This window comes from Parasteatoda tepidariorum, chromosome 9 (genome assembly GCF_043381705.1).
Source record: "Parasteatoda tepidariorum isolate YZ-2023 chromosome 9, CAS_Ptep_4.0, whole genome shotgun sequence".
NCBI classification, from domain to species: domain Eukaryota; kingdom Metazoa; phylum Arthropoda; class Arachnida; order Araneae; family Theridiidae; genus Parasteatoda; species Parasteatoda tepidariorum.
Genome location: NC_092212.1, coordinates 2,627,535 through 2,645,087, shown reverse-complemented (window position 1 = coordinate 2,645,087; position 17,553 = coordinate 2,627,535). Strand labels below are relative to the sequence as shown.

The window sequence follows — 17,553 nt, the reverse complement described above, 5'->3', positions numbered from 1 at the left end:
TGATATTAATAAAATCATTTTGGAAATTGTCAATTACTTAAGTATCTGTCTCAAAATCCATGAGCTTTTATCTCCGTAAGCGTGAAGTTTATGAGGGATTTTTATTATTTAACATATTACATCAGGATTTTTGCTGGAACGGGATGATTGGAAAATGATGGAAATTTTTCCAAGTTAATTGTGTAAATCTTGAACTTAGAGAAAAATTAAAATTTAAAAAAGAAAAAAAAATCTATCGTTGAAATTTGTGTCAAATAGGTATTAAAACAACAGCAGTGTTGATTGAAAAACATTTTGGTGTTCTTCTCCTTTAGTGGCTATAGGCACATAGATACTGCTGTATAATGAATTTTATGCATTGTCTTTGTCAATTACTGACATCAAAGACAGGACAAATACTAACGATCAGCGACAGTAGAAAAGAACAAGAAAATTAGCAGATCAAAGAAGACTACCTACATGTGGGAAGAAAGAAGACAAGTCTTTCAGAGTGAAGCATCTACCGTATATTCCGGCGAATAACGCGCCCCGGAGTATAACGCGCACCCGTAATTTCGAATTACTTTTTTTAATTTTTAAAATATACTCTTCGTATAACGCGAACAAAAATTTGGATTGTACATGTGCAATATCTCGTCTTTCAAGATCGTAAATAAAAAGTATTTTTCCCTATCTTTTGCAAAAATAAAAGAACTGAATTTGACATGTATGTGAGGGTTGAATTGAAGCAGCAATAATGTGATTCTGGATGGACAAAAATGGTGTTAAATTGTGAGTAAAAAACATCTGGCAAATCTGTCCTGGTTGCGTAAGAAAACCACAAAGCCTTTTAGAGTGGGACATGTTTAGGTCCCACCTTACAGATAATACAAAAAAAAATTTTTTATTATAATACAAAAAAATTTTAATAATTGTAGTTGATAGTGGAAGACGAATATAATGAACTATTTATGTAATAACGAAAATCAATGAAGTATATAGGTAAAGGTATGTTATTTCTTTAAAATAAAAGTATTTTTCTATATTTAAATTTTTTTAATCCATAATTTTTTATATTCGGCGTATACCGCGCACCCGTAGATTCCAATGTTATTTTTTGTATTAAAAGTGCGCGTTATACGCCGGAATATACGGTAGGTTTTATGTTGCATAAATGCTGTTCTTCTCATTTTATTTTATATTTTATAACCGTTATTGAACAGCCGACCCAATTTTTTGAGTTTATGATTACTAATGTGCAACTCCGTATCCTTGTAATTTTGAACCCAATCCAGAAGACAATTAAACACCTGCATCAAGTATTAGGAGAAATTTGCCTTCATGGAGGACTTTTTAATGGAACTAATCTGCATTTGCGTTACATGGAGAAGACCACGAGCATGTCAAAAAGATAAATCAAATGCAAAATTTGCATGTCATAATGCATGTCAATTTTAGAAAGCATGCGAAACTGATTGGTTGATAGCAGCAAAAAAAAAAAAAAAAAAAAAAAAAAAAAAAAAAAAAAATGACAATGAATTGCAATGTAATTTTTGCAAATCAAGTGCATCATAAAGTAATTACTCATGTTCAAATGTCATAATATATTAAAAATATCAGAATTACAGGAACAAAGAAAATGTAGCTAAAAAAGGATCGTAAACATTACAAAATTTATAATAATGGGCTTGTTTCAAACTAAGCGCATCAAAAGTGATAACTTAAATTTGAAATTTGTGCATCATAATAGCACTGTATTAAAAATATTGGACTGTGTAAAACCATGTAAAAATCGCTGATTGATGGAAAAACTATGTATAAATTTCCGAGGGAGCAGTCCTTTTTAATTAATTATACATGCATGTTGAACGTAAATGTATACAAAATGTCTCTTTATGCTATACAGCTATACATTGTACAATCTATTGCATAATATAATCGTACATACAGTATATAATTGTCTTCACTTAAAATCCTACATTTTGATTCCATGTAATCATCAATTTTGATTACTTGTAATCATGATTACAGTTATAATTAAAATTATGAATGTTTGTTGATGAAAATTAGGAATGCTCAACTCTGGGCTGTTGTATGCACTTAAATATAAGATTTGTTAAATTTATGCATGCGCAAATCTTTTCTAAATTTAAGATATCTCACAATTTTACTTGTGTATCCTGCATTTCAATCATTTTTATAATATGTTTTTACAAATTAATAATTATTATTTTTCATGAAAAAGTTTTGCAATTCTGTTTCAGATCCAGAAAATAAAATAAACTTCAATATTCATTTAACACTTGTATGTGATGCTCCTTGGGTTTTTGTGCCTTCAAACATGTGCCTCATGTACTGCACAAGAAGTTTCAATATACGCATTGATCCCAGTGGGCTGCCAGTTGGAGAACACTTTACTTGGGTAATACTCTCTCTTCCTCTCTCTCGTACTTAATAAATATGTAGTTTAAAAAACAGATATTATCTAACCAAGTTTTTTCTATTTGTGAAAAAAAATAATAACGAGTGGTTAAAATTAAACTAATAGTACTTGGAACCCTGTAGCTCTGATTATTCTACTGAACAGATCCAGTTAAAATACATGTTATGTAGATCACACAGTTGAGATTTACACTAAAAAAAAATTCTGATTCTGCATTTTAACCAACTTTGAAAAATAATGTTTTTATGGAAGCATGCACAATATTTCTAGGGAAGTCGTAATATGGTTTTTAATATTTTATGGCTGTTAGAAGTTACTGATTAAAGAATTTTTTCTTTTAATTATTTGTAATTTTCTCAATATTTTTGTATTTGTATCTGATCATAAATTGAAATGATTTTTAAATATTTAGATTAAAGGTTATGATTGCTCTGAAGTGGAAAAAGAACCTGTTTTTCATTTTCCTATCACAGTAATAGTCAGTAGAAAGTAAATATATTTTGTCTTTATTCAAGTTTATTTATTTTATTTTTCTGTTATTACATATTACAGTAGAGTCACGATAATTCGAAGTAGACCAGACCGAGCCTATTACGAACTTTTGAAAAATTTGATTATCAGAAACATGAAATGTAATAAATATTTAAATAAATGGAAACTATGCAATTTTTAAATTTCAGTATTGAATTGAAGAATGTGTTTAAAGAAAATTTCTTTGCTTTAAAAGTCCAGAGAGCATTTATTGTATTGCACCAAAATACATTATTCATTATATTACTGCATCAGGCTAATTGTACTTTAAAATTCTAATTTTTTTGTTGAAACACACTGCTCCTTTTTTGCGCAACAATATTGCTCTATCTTTGAAGTAGCATATTGCTGGCTAGAGTTACCTCGGGCTGCTGCTCCTTGCATCGCTTTGCAAACTCTGGAGTAGCTAATCCTTGACTGTGACTCATTCGTCATGTGAAATCTGCCAGATTCTCCTCTTCACTGTCCTCTTGCATTGTTGGAGCTTAATCATTTCTGTAATGGCAGCATTTGTAAATTATAATTGTTCAACACTATTTAGCCATTTGTCCACCACTGTCATGTCGCTGTTTTCGCAACCTGGAAATGGTTTATCTGGCTGAACATAGGCAAATCCTCTTCATCAATGATCATTAACTGTAATTGTGTTTTTCAGCATTCGGTAGTAGTAATTGTTGTAAAACCGGTCATTGTAAGTGTAGTAATTGTTCTGCGTGTTGTGTGTATATTGGTTATTATTTGGGAACAATGCTGATTTTTTTCACCAGCATGTATGGGAAACTTGAACTAAGGAGACTCTACCGTATTTTGTAGTTTGCTAATAGAATCTTTTTATGTTTTGATCGAGTAAGAAATATTGTTCCATTTTAAAAAAAATTAAAATGCTCTTCTTACTAAAATTTATCAACCCGGGATAACCGGGTCATCGATCGTCGGTACATTTTCAGTTTAGAGATACAAACCTTTTTAATTACTATCCAGACCGATCAACTGGTCGACCAACACTACGAACCAAATTCTTATGCTTGTTTACTTTTGATATTTATTTGTTTAAACCTGTTTGTGCGAACATTAGCTGTTCGTCTTTTTTTTATTATTATTCAACATCATAAAGAGTTTTTAAGTTGCTTTTTGGTGTTGCATCCTGTATTCTTCATTGGTCATTAAAAATATTAAGTGTTTGTGCATTTCATAATTTATGTAAAGTTATCGACAGTTTCCTGTATATGAATCTTTGCACATTTTTTGTAATCAAATCCTTTCGATGCATGGTTATTTTACTCTTTTGGAAAAAGTGTCTCAAGCAGTTTCAGCTCTTAATTGTAGGCGCTTCATGTAGTGTGACATGTTCACGTAGGGTATTGTCATACCCTTTAAACATCAAAAAATGTGCTCAAAGTAAAAGGAAATCCCATTGTAAATAAATATTTTGATCAGAGTTTCATTATAACAATCATCAAAATAATTATTGCTCAGTGTAAATTAACCAGGCATAGCAGAACAAAAGAATTGCCCTTTTTTCTAAAAAAAAGAATTAGAATTATTCTTTTTTCTTAAGAAATATGTGCAACTTGTAATGTTTTAAATTATAAAACTCAGTTAAAAATATGTGAAAGTTGTAAGAATGAGACAGTATTTCTAAAGATTTTATGAAAATACCCTAATATTTAAAAATTGCTCAAAAATCTTAAAAAATGACCTAAAATATAACTAAAAATAAATATTGCAAAAATTAAATAAAGTTCCCTAAAATGAAAAACTTACAAAATCTCAAAAAATGCTCTAATAGTGCTAAATAGTTTTAAAATGCAACTGTGGTCGAAATGCAAATGTCATCAAATTAAAAGTGCCTTTGGTGTTTTGTGTCAAATATGCCTGCAGCAGCAAGAAATAATATTGCACTCAAAGGGTTAAATGAACTTTGATAGAATATAAATATAACATTAAAAGAAAGAGCATTCTACAGTTTTAAATAGGAAAAATATTAGGAAATAAGCAATTTTCACAATAAATGAAAATGTTTTTCAATTATTTAAAAAAAACTGCAAAATTTATGGGTGGGGGGGGAGTAATTTTATTGAAGAACAAAAACAGTTCCCACCTAGAACAAAGTAATTTTTCTTTTTTTTACTTGATGTTGCTTATTTAAAAACGAGCTTTTTCCTGAAAACTCTGTTTAGGAAGAAAAATAATCTAAATTTAATTTCTAGGTTGTGTGAAGATCCATGGAGTTGGAATGTCCCATCCTGTAGTTTGTTTCCTGGAAAAGTAAATAGAGAATTTATTGAAGTTCCAGTGGGTGCTACTGTTGCTAGTAAGGCTATAATTAAACTGTTTTGGTTTAATTCAAAATGTGTTGTGTCTCAGATTAAATCTATTTCTGTTAAGTGCCCTCTTAAATTTTCACCTAAATTTTTTAAATTACATGATTATTTTTTTTTAATATTTTATACCATTGATGAATTATATCAGTCATATCAGACACAAATTCTCTAGAAATGAAAAATTGCGAATTAAGAACCTCTACTAAATACCATATACATAGGTACTACTGGATTTTGCCAGTTTTTCCGGATCAACTGGTTTAATAAAATTTCACCTGGTGTTTGTACATTTTGGAAAATTCCCTAAAATTGAGTAAGTTTCCTAAAAAAATCCCTATTGAAATAGAGATTATTGCTTTCTTGAATATTTAAATAAGTATTACTAATACAAAATGAAGGGAGCCTCATTTATAAAAATCAGTTAAAACTTTTTTTTTCTTCTAAAATGTTTAGTTTATATTTATTCAGAACTCCCTTTTGAAATTAATTTAAAAATCTTAACTATTTATTATTTATTAAATGCTTATTGCTATTTAAAATTATGAGTAAATGTAATGTTTAACATTTCAAGCATATTTAATGCCAATCATGATCGGAAAATATTGAAGTTTATCTATTTGAATGTCTTTAAAAAAACCCTATGTGTGAAATATTTAGTACACTATGCAACAGTTATCGCGACATTATTATTTCGTAAAATCTACTAGATTTTTTCCTATCTATGTTGGCAGCTATGCATATATCTCAATTTGTAAGTCAATATTTCAAACTCCCTTAATTTTCCAAAAATCTAGGGGTCGACTTATGCACCAGTAATAAAATTAGACATTCGTAAACCATAAAATATCAATGCATTTTTAAACAATGAGATAGCTATGTATCGATTAGCTAGATAAACTATCCTTAATGTGTTATATACAGTTAATTTTCTATTTTTTCTCATATTTTCTTTAAATATAAAAGGATTTTTAAAAATAATATTTTGAATTACCTTCAGAAAAAAAATATTCAAAACGTTAAGATAATTTATCTAAAAAAATATAACTCATCATAACACAATGAATGTGAAATAATTTTAACTTGGGTAAATTTTGTGGAATTAAAATTTATGTTTTTCAGTTTTATAAATTTTAATATATTGATATTTTCAGTGGCCTAATTATGTACCTAACATTCCAGACATTTGCCTTCTCATAATCAAAAATGAGAATTGACTCTTATAACAGATCAACCTATACACTGGGATATACGGTAACCAACAGTAAATGTTTAGATATATTATTTTTTAATTCTGAAATTTTGATTTCCAAGAAAAAGTTTACATTGGTTACCATCTATCAAAATAAAGTAGAAAGCAAAGCTTTTGAATGTTTGAAACAAAATATAAAAAAATAAAATAAAATAAATAAGTGAAAAAAAAGTAAATTCGAATGTTCAATAAAAAGCAAGGCTCAAATTCAGTTGGAGATTTTTATAGCACTAACATATAGAGCTTTGCATTGTATGGGATTTTTTGTTATATCATTTCCCATATCATTAACCACTTAACAAGGCAATGTATGTATCTTACACGGTCACGAAGAAAGTTCTTTTTCATATTGTTAACTAAGAATCAGAATATCGAGCGAGTGAGCTATCATAAACATGCAATTTATGTATTAATGAATTTCTAAATGAAAATTCTTTTCTCACATAGACAACGAAAAGCTGGAGCAAACTGAGCTAGCTATAAAATGGGAAGAATTGAAAGGTTAAAAGTGAATAGTTCATATCAACAAAAAGTCCTATATTATGTTTTAGTTATACTATAGTAGGTTTAATAATTTTATCCATTGTTATTTTTATCCATTGAAAAATTAGTATTAGTTGTACTATTATGGTTTTTAAGTACAATTTTAAGAACGGCATGCTCGAAAACCAAGTTATGAAAACATAACATTGTAAAAATGAGTAGTAGAAAACATTGAAAAAATGCATAATTGTTTTGTTTCTGCAAGTTTTTCTATTGCATGTAATTTATTTCAATTTAATTTTTTCTTATTTCACTAACTTATTATGGACTAAAAATTTAATTTTTTTAAAGTGGAATTAGTTTTCAAGATTTTATTAATTAATTTTATTAAATTCTTAAGCTTTTTTGCTAGAACACATTCCAAAAGGCTTAAACTTAGTAGTGAGCAAAACGATCATGGTTTGTAAAACAAACTATAAAAAATTATATAGCGATCGCCGGGGGTTAGAGCATTAGCAAACAGGAAACAAGACCCATTAGCATAAATATCTATCTGAAACTGATCAATATTAAATTTTTAAAATAGTTTTTTAATACAAATTCTTAAAAACACTAAAATAGACACTTTTATATTTATTATTAAAAAAAAAGATTGAAATTATTAAGAGCATTGGATATAATTTCCAACAAATTTATCATTTTTGGTTTTCTTTCGATTCAAGATTATAAGTTAAAGTACTAGTTTATGGAGAATAGCGGTTTATAGAATTACCTTATATCTTCTACTGTAATAATAATAAATTATTTTTGTACATGTCTGGGTCCTAGGCAAATGCCCTGTTAACCCCACCCCTACGACTGTTCTGTTTGTTAAAAGAACAATGTAGTTTTCTCTCTTTAAAGGAGTTTTTGTAGTTTTCCTGCCAAAACTTAATAGTGTAAGGTCATACAACTTACTATAAGGAGGGTACTTAAAAGTTTGCTGCAAGTTTGAACTTTTTTTTTCTGTCTATTCAGGTTTTATCAATTTTTAATCTATCTTTATTGTACTAAATAATTTTAGAAAAAAAAATTCTTTTATTTCATTTAAAAATTTGAAATTGATGATTTAGTCATAATTGACACAAAAAATTAAAATCCATTGTAATGTAATTGAATGAATGTAAAAGTAATGTGACTTTTTTTACAAGTGTCCATCTTACTTAATGCAATTCTAAGAATAATGACAGCATTATTCTTTATGTGATTCAAATCCATCCATGAATGTTTTGCAAGGTCAAAGAATTTTACAAAGCGATCAGACTAAGCTCAAAACAGGAAATGACCTGTGTTCTCCCTGTCAACTTTTGAGCTATCTTTACTGTACTAAATAATTTTAAAGAGAAAAAAATATTATTTTATTTTAGTTAAAAATCTGAAGTTTATAATTTAATCATAATTGACATTTAAAAAAAATAATTAAACTTCATTGCGTTGTGTTTGGATGAATGTAAAAGTGATGAAACTTATTTGCAGATGTCCATCTTACTTCATGTGATTCTAAGAATAATGGCTGCATTGTACTTCATGCGATTCAGATCCGTCCACAAATGTTTTGCAAGGCCCAAGAATTTTACAAAGTGGTCAGACTAAGCCCCAAACAGGAAATGACCTGTGTTTTCCCTGTCAGAGTAAGTGCATTTAGTTTATTCGTACTGTAGCTTGTCTTTACACTTTTTAATAATCAACATCTTATTTTCTGCTTACTTTTTGTTCTTTTTTTTTCCTTTTTTTTAATTTTATTTATATTTATTTTGTCATTATAAACATTTTTGGGACAAATAGATGTAAATTTTATGAATAAAAATTCTAATGTAAGAAAAATTGCCATTGATTACTTTTTTTATGGAATAACGCATATTTTTATCTTAGTTTTCCCTAAATATTATTATCTAGAAACTCTATTTTCCGGACTTACTAACAATTTTGGAAGTGATTTTGATTAAAATTTTTGGTTTCGCAAAATGTTCCGGAAATGTAAAATAATGTTTATCTTAACCTTTGACTTTTTACACAGAATACTTAGAATTGTTACTTTTATCTTAATTCTGTATTTTAATGCTCAAAAAGACTTTGTGAGCAAAAGCAGAAATGTATTTTAAAAAAAGCTACGTAAAAAATGTGAGAAGTAATGCATACAGTTTCCACGTAAAATTTTCAAGTATGTTGGACAATATTTATGTTATAAGTATTTTCACTAGCAGTTAAGGCTTCACAGGATTTACTTCTCCGTTTGAATTTTGATTATTTTTTAAAGCATATCATACAAATTTTTGGTGTACCAATTTTCAGATTTTTGTTAGGATTTTACTTTAGAAAAAATATCATGCAACATATTGAATGGAAATCCCATTTTACAAAATGTAGCTTTTGTAATTTCTTTAACCTTATTTACAAGAGCTTAATTTTTTTCTGTTTTCCAAAAAATTAAAGTTAAAAAAAATCTTTTTTTTTTATGATAAATAATTTTTAACTCTATAAATGTCTATTTATGCATGCATTTTAAGCCACCTTACACAGGAAAGGTTTAGAAAGAAAGGGACACCTTCATCTGGCAATTTAAGATGCAATTGTATTCCTAACGAAAAGAAGCCTATTTAGACATTGCTTTATTTATTCATCAATAACTGGAGGAGATTTAACTTTGAACTGTACAAGATTTGTAAACAACCTGATATTATTAAATACAGGGTTGCCACAGACTACTGAAATGCGACTATTTGCTACTATTTTCGGTCTTAGGCGACTATGGCTCCTTTTTTTGCCTGAAAAGGCTAAAAAAGCAACTATTTCCTGGAATAGGCGACTATTAGGAGACTTCTTTACTCCTAGCAAAGTTCTTTCGCAAAAATGAACTTTACTTTTCAGTCCCCTCACTAACTTGTACTTATTGTCGCCAACCATGTGCGTAAAAGTATTTTTTTTTTTTTAATTTTTATTAAAATTCTTTCAATACTTGTTAGTTTTATAATTTTTTAGATAGTCAGTATCATTTTTAAACAAATAAATCTTTAGTCGATTTTATTTTCAAAAAAGGAAATAATAAAGAAAAAATATTTTTACATTTATTAAGTACAGAATTTGACCATTAGTCAATACTACTTTTTATTATTTTAAATAAAAGAGGGTCTAATGATATTTCAAAAGCATAATTTTTTTTCAACAAATAATTTTTAAAAAAATAAATTTTTTTTTCGAAAATGAACATTTCTTCGGTTTGTTTCTTTTAATTTTTAATTTATTTATGTAAAATATTTTGTTANGTATGTAAAATATTTTGTTATAGTGTTATTTTTAAACCAATAAATCATAAATCATTTTTAAATTAAGAATAATGAAGTAAAACTTGGGTTTGCTTTTACTTTGACTTCTTTATTATTTTAATTGAAAATATTAAGCAATGATATTGATGTCGTAGTGGAATATGTTTAGAATTAGTATTTTCCTTTGTAATAGATTAATTTCTTTTTATTTATTTTTGATTGATTTAAAAATTTGCCATAGGTAATTTTTGAACATATGCTAAATTCGCTATATCGCGATGTATCACAATTTAAATTTTCTGACATCACCCAGTCCTAATCATAATATACGACAAATAAGCTATGATTTTAGTTATTTGGCTACTATTTTTGATAAATTTTTGACTCTGTTCAGGCAACTATTTTCGTAGTTTTAGGCAACTATTTTCCTTCTTGAGACTACTAAAAGCAACTATTTTTGTTCCTTTTTTGCTGTGGCAAACCTGTAAATACATAAAAATAAATAATATGAATTGGATCGCCCATGTGATTCGAATTAGTGACGACAACACAATAAAAAAGATGCTGCTTTTTAGACCCACTGGTAAAAGAAAGCGGGTAAGGCCATGGTTGAGATGGGCTGACTCAGTCGAGTATGATTTTCTCGCAATTAATGAAAAAAATTAGAGATCAAATATAAATCGGAAGTCGTCATGGAGAAATCTTCAGATGAAGGCATTGACTCACATTGGGCTGTCTGGCCAACTGTGATGATGATTTATTTATTCATTTATTTTATTTTATTTATTTATTTTTGTTGACATTTTGTGAATTTATAAAAGCTTCTTTTTACTCCAGACTATCTAAGATTAGGATAAGGCATACTTTGTGCTTTGTAGACTAAAAATACAGAAATGGGCATACAATAGTGTTGGCTTTCAATAAGAACTTTCGTCAGTGTCAAATGAAGTAACAAGTAAAGAGATACGCATGCATAATAGTTTAACCAATAGAGAGAAAGAGAAACAAACTTGAGCAAGTTAATAAAAAGAAGAAACAGGTTTGAGGGGGGGTGAAAGATTAAATTACAATAGATTATCAAGTAATGATAAAGGGGGGGGGCAGATCACTAACTAAATTGTTAGATTGTGTGATTTTTCAGATATCAAGTTTAGTAGGTGAAATGCAGTGTTTTAATTAATTTTTCTTAGCAGAATAAAACTCAAATCTGTGGTTAGAATTCCAACTATGTTGGGCAAAAGAAGATCATTTAGTATCCTGATTTTGAACAGATCTTTCATGTTCTTTAAGCTAAAATTTAAGAGTACGAGTGAAATACCCCAGCCATTCATATCAGCAATAGGGTATTTTAGGTTATGGAAATTTAGTTGATGGGGGTGTAAACAACTTCAAACTTAAATTATTCAGTTATTAGACTTTAAACTCGTATAATTTTGTTAAGGATCTATCTAGTATCACCCTTGCCTATTTCTTGGAAATCTATCCTAATTTTATCCCTTGCCAAACCCCCCCCTCTTCTTATCATCCTTCTTTTTATTATCTTGTTCAAGCTTGTTCCCTTGTTACTATCAGTTAACTATTTAGCAATTGTTTATCTCTTAAATTGTTTCCATCATTTGGTGTTTAGACACCTAAGAAGGTTCTTATTTAGAGAACTGAAACAATAGTATGTCCTTTTTTAAGGTTTTTGTGCTTTATTTCTGTTTTTTGCTTTTAAGCATTCTGTTTAAAAATTATGGTCTCAGCAGTCTTCAAAACACTTTAACCAATTGAAAAACCATCTTATTTAATGGCAGAACATGTTTAGTTGAGCATACCATGTTTCTCTATGCATACATTTTTAAAAAGGGATTTCTTTGTCTATAATTATCTTTATCCTCTAATTTAATAAAAAAATATATTATTTATTTATTTAGGAAAAAATTGTTTTAGAAGTAGCTTTTGCTCAATGGTGGACTTGCATTGATCCTGTGAATATAAGTTATTCTATTTCTTTTCGAGGCCTCAAACCAGATTCTCCAGAAATTGTTATGGTATGATTTTTCTTTTTTTAATTTTTGGAGCATGTATATTCTTTTGATGTAACAAGAACATTGCAGCATCAAATACCTGCAAAATGCTTATCATGATTTGTTGCTTCTAGGATGAATTGTTTATAACCACATATAAATTCAATCAAGAAAATCATTATTATAGTCATATTGTAATCTAGTTTAACAGATCATTATCTGAAAACTTTGAGCTAATGCATAATCAGGTACATGTGTATTTTAATATCATAATAATAAATGTACAGTGCACAAAAAATCCACCACCCTGAATAACTTTTTATCTAATAATCGGACTTACACTTACTGGAACTCATATTTATTGGTTTATGGGGATGACCTCAAATCTGAAAATCAATTTGCAGGAATGATAGTTTATGTAACAAAGTCGCACATGCTTTCCCTGAATAAGCATGCTTTCTTTTTGATTAATTTGGACTCCTTATTCTCATAATATAGGGGGTGATCACAATCTGGTAAATATAGTCCCAATAATTTGGTTGAGCGAATGGTCCAAAATTTGGACTCCCTGATATTAATTTAATTTTTTGTGTATTTTGCCATACCTCAAACTTTCTCAGTTGATCAAAAAAAATTTGCATCTTACTAAAAAATTGGTTTCTCCAAAAATCTCCTTTGGTGTCCGCTGGTCATGAAAATAATAAGTCATGTAAATATCCACTGTTGGAAAAGGGTCACAAAGTAACGTTTTTTTCTTTTTAAACACTTCTGAAAGTGGTAATTCAAATTCGAAACTTGCATGTCGTAGCATAATCATATTTATAATATTTAAATTTGAAAATGGCTGAAAGAACTACCAAAAAACACGATGTAAAAACAATGTGGATTTATGACGGAATCATTAGGAAACGATTGGTTAAAGATGATACCTCGAGCTCGAAATTCGTGTGTCATATTAACACCATATTAAAAATATCAACATTTGAAAAATGGAAATGGACAAGAAACTATGATAACTGCAGAAAAACGATAAGAAAAGGGTGTGAGTGTTACAGTTACCGAGCTTGTCAAAAAGTGATAACTCAAGTTTGAAAGTCACATATCATATTTAAAGTATGAGATTTTTTTTTATTTTTATAAAAAACAATTACCTAATATTGTCTCAAAATTTTGATCAAAGGAGCAATCTGAAGTTTGAACCTTGTAATCTTAATTTTCTTTTTTGCGTATTTTGTCATATCTCAAGAACTTTTTCAGTTGATCAAACAAGATTTTTCACTAAATTATAAAATTTGTTTTTCCAAAGATAATCCCATCTGACTCTCTACTGATGATTGAATTCAATTAATTTTTATATCTTTTTTTTCAATTATATCTTAAATTTTTATCTAAAGTGGGCCTTCGCTTGTCTCATGCATTAGAGATTTAATGAATGATGATTTTATTAAAAGTAGTTTTAGGAGTATTTTGTATATTTATTTGTTTCAAACCCTTTTATTTTTAACTTTTGAGTGAACTTCCTGCCAATAAAACACAAAAATTTTATAAACATAATTACTTTAATGTTTTTTAAGCATGGTGCTGATGGAATTCATCGTGTGGATGTGACCTCCACCCTCACATATGAAGATATGTATCCATCTGCAAGTCTAAAATCATACACAATGACACTCAGGTAATTATATAATGTTCAGAAGATATTGTTAAGTTGATTTAATGTTTTCAAAATTGCAAACTTATATAGAACAAAAATTTTTGAACCAAAAACCAAATCCTTCTCCTTTTTTTTTCCAAGCAACTACCTAAATAAAATTGCTTAAATTATTATTTTTTTTAATATGTTAGTTCCATACTCCTGTTTTTTAACGAAGATTCCTGTATTTTACGACTATCTCCTGTTTACCCATATATTCTCAAATTTCTCCGTATTGAAGAAATCTAAAAAAAAATTGGTGATAAAATATCCGCTTGTGGAAATAATGCTTCTCTTCTTTCTCAACAGATAGTGCTATTGTCAATACTGTAGTTTCTTGAGTGTTAATAGTTTAAGTGCCATTTGCAGTCAGGCTAACCGTGGGATGTTATGTGGTTTTCCTCTCCATGTAACGCAAATTGCATGTAAAGTTCGCATAGGTTTAATTTTATCAGAGTGGAGAAAAGTGCAACATTTATATTAAAAAAGTGAGGAACAGATTAGATACAGAAATAGAACGTTTTCGCTTTGAAATATTTGTCGCTGTTTATTATTGTTTATAAAAAAAAAATTTTTTTATAATATCTTCTTGCTTCTTAATTACAATTCATTCAAATTGAATTCCTTGTCTTCAGCCCAGGTTAGTTCCATTAAAAAGTCCTCCGCGAAGACAAATTTCTCCCAATACTCAATCCAGGAGTTCCCTTGATCTTCTGGGTTGCATTCAGAATTACCAGGCTAAGGAGTTGAACATTAGTGGCCGTAAACCCAAAAGTAGGCTGTTTAAGAACGGTTATTAAATAGTTGAAGTAATTGTGAATAACAGTTTTAAAAAATATTCTTCAGATTAAGATTTATATACATATTTTTTTCTTAGCTAAATGTAAGTGCTTACATAATTATCAATTTTGAATTTCTCTTTTTCACTTACATGATTGTGCATGATGTATAAAAACTTTACTAAACTAAGCTAAACTCAGTGGCGCGGCAGCCCATAGAGGGCTAAGGCCTACTGTGCCCATCTCAGTTTTCTTGACCTTGGGCCCTGGGGTGCAGGAGCAGATGTTCCGGTCAGGTGGTCAGCCGAGCGCGGAACCCCCAGTGTTTAGTTCCCAGGCATGCTTGGTACTCATTTATCAACCCACTGAAGGGATGAAAGGCTGAGTCAACCTTTACCCGGCTCGAGGATTGAACCCAGGACCAGTGGCACGGGAGCACGAAGCACTACCACTCTGCCACTGGGCGTATCAAAACTCAGGGATGAGATTTTTCCGCTTTTTAGCAGATTTCCGCTTTTTTCACTTTTATCTCTTAAAATTTCAGTTTTTTTATCAAAAATTCAGATTTTCTAAAAATTTCTTTTTTTTTTTGAATAAGTATTCCGCCTTTTCAGAAAATTCACCGATTTTCAAGAGAAGCAGAAAATTCAAACTACATAGCTACCAATCCTTTCTCATTTTTACTTATTATAGCTATTTTCTCCCCTTTTACACGCAGCAGATAAGATTTTCCGAATTTTTTACCCGCCCTCCAGATAGATCCGATTTTCATAGTTCAAACGACTCTGCTTCTGACAAGCCTTTTAGAGGTCCCAATCCTGGAATCTGCTAATATCTCGATTATTATTCACACGATTTTAATATCAAACACAGCTTTTCATATTTGCGTGTTGCGATTCTTATTCAGGCGATTTGAATATTGTACGTTGCGATTCTTATTTACGAGATTTAAAAATCCGATATTGTGATTCGTATTTACGCCTTTTTAAAAACCTATGTAGCGATTCGTATTCACGCAAGTTTAAAATTCAATGTCTTGATTTGCTCATGCGGTTTATAATATCAAACATTGATTTTCGTATTTATACGTGATTTTAAAATAAGGCATTGGGATTCGCATTCACGCATTCTAAAAATTATGCATCATAATTCTTATTTATGCAATCTAAAAATTACGCATCATGATTCGTATTTACGCGATCTAAAAATTATGAATCGTGATTTGTATTTACGCGTTTTAAAAATTCTATATCCCAGTTTGTATTTTCTCATTTTCAAAATCGTATATCTAGTTTCATATTCATGTGATTTCAAAATCCATAATTGTTATTCATATTCACGCAATTTTAAGATCAACTATCGCGATTCTTGTAAGAAGTAAATTTTTTTAAAATTAGTTACTATAAAGGTGACTGTTTTTCTAACGACGATTATTAGTATATGTAAGTGTTACAACATCAGAGAAACTGGAAGGGAATATATTCAAAACTTACATTCTGTGCTTGCAAAGAAGAAAAAATAGGATTTGTCACAAGATGTTTGAAGATGGACTAACGACTAAATATAGCAAACATAAAAGATATAGCAAACAAAAGCAATCACTTAAAAAGGGATTTAATAAAAAAAATTTTTTGGGGAAAAAGAGTTAATTAACTCATCATCAAAATTTTATTTATAATTGCTGTTATTTATGCTATAAAATGCAAAATTCTTATCAAATAAAAAACAATTATCTAAACAGTTGCTGATTGTCATGTAATTTTTCAAACTAAAATAGCAATTTTTGTATGTTAAGGAGTTACTATATATTTCTACTTCACTGTTATTGATATGTTTCAGAGGGCTCTAGTTAGATTAGACTATAATATGAACATAATGATTCGGTCCATTGTTAAAGTTTTTTTTCCCAATATAATTTAAAAAGTAATATTACTGATATATTTGCTATAAATCACATAACAGTATTTATTAAAAGGAATGAAATATTAATTTATATTCTCAGTAGTTTTAATTTGCTAAACCAGGTAATTTTTCAAGTAGTAATTGTCTCTTATGTGAACTGAGGAAAAATATAATTTCCAGCTTTATTTTTTCATATGGTAATTTTTTTTCACTAAATGTTAAGTATCAATGTAATCGTTTTTATAATAATATATTAGTACACAATTGTATGTCAGCACATTATTTATTACCTTAAACTGCCTGGAATTTATTATTAAAGGGTTGCACTTGCGTGAAATTTACTATCGTGGAAATTCAGCTTTTTTGCGTTTTGGCTAATCTCATCCCTGAAAACTTTACTAGTAGCCTAAAAAATTTAGTTAGTAAAATGTCCGTTATTTTATTTGTCCAATGTTGGCAGGTATGATTTCCCAGTTTTATCCCCAGCTATCAAGTATGTCAATTCTCAGTTTAATAAATCCAGGTGAATGAAATAATGAAAAAAGATTTGTTCTGACAGAAATGTGTTGTGTCCTATTTTCAGTACTACATCAATATACTGTAAAGTATTCAACATGTGTTCAAAAAAAAAAAAAAAAAAACTTAAGCGATTTTGAATTTTATACATTTGTAAGTTTTAATTATCTTATTGGTTTTAACTAAGTTAGTTGATCAGATATCAAATTAGAAATCACAAATAAATTTTGATTATGCCTCTCTCATAGCTTTATGTGCCCCTCCTTTGCCGTTTTAACACTATAACCAACTTTCCTAGAATTTTGACTTGGCCTACTTTGTAGCTTATAGGCATTTGTGCTAC

General features: G+C 28.8%; 1 protein-coding gene across 1 annotated transcript in view; it reads left to right on the top strand.

The window, feature by feature from the left end:
* Positions 1-17,553, top strand: part of LOC107453821 (Tripeptidyl-peptidase II) — a 65,950-nt gene that overhangs the window by 28,603 nt on the left and 19,794 nt on the right. The window contains exons 15-20 of the mRNA XM_043042603.2: positions 2,244-2,401; positions 2,835-2,911; positions 5,164-5,267; positions 8,525-8,679; positions 12,228-12,344; positions 13,895-13,995. Of these exons, the coding sequence (XP_042898537.1) occupies positions 2,244-2,401; positions 2,835-2,911; positions 5,164-5,267; positions 8,525-8,679; positions 12,228-12,344; positions 13,895-13,995 (712 nt within the window). The remainder of the gene's footprint in view (positions 1-2,243; positions 2,402-2,834; positions 2,912-5,163; positions 5,268-8,524; positions 8,680-12,227; positions 12,345-13,894; positions 13,996-17,553) is intronic.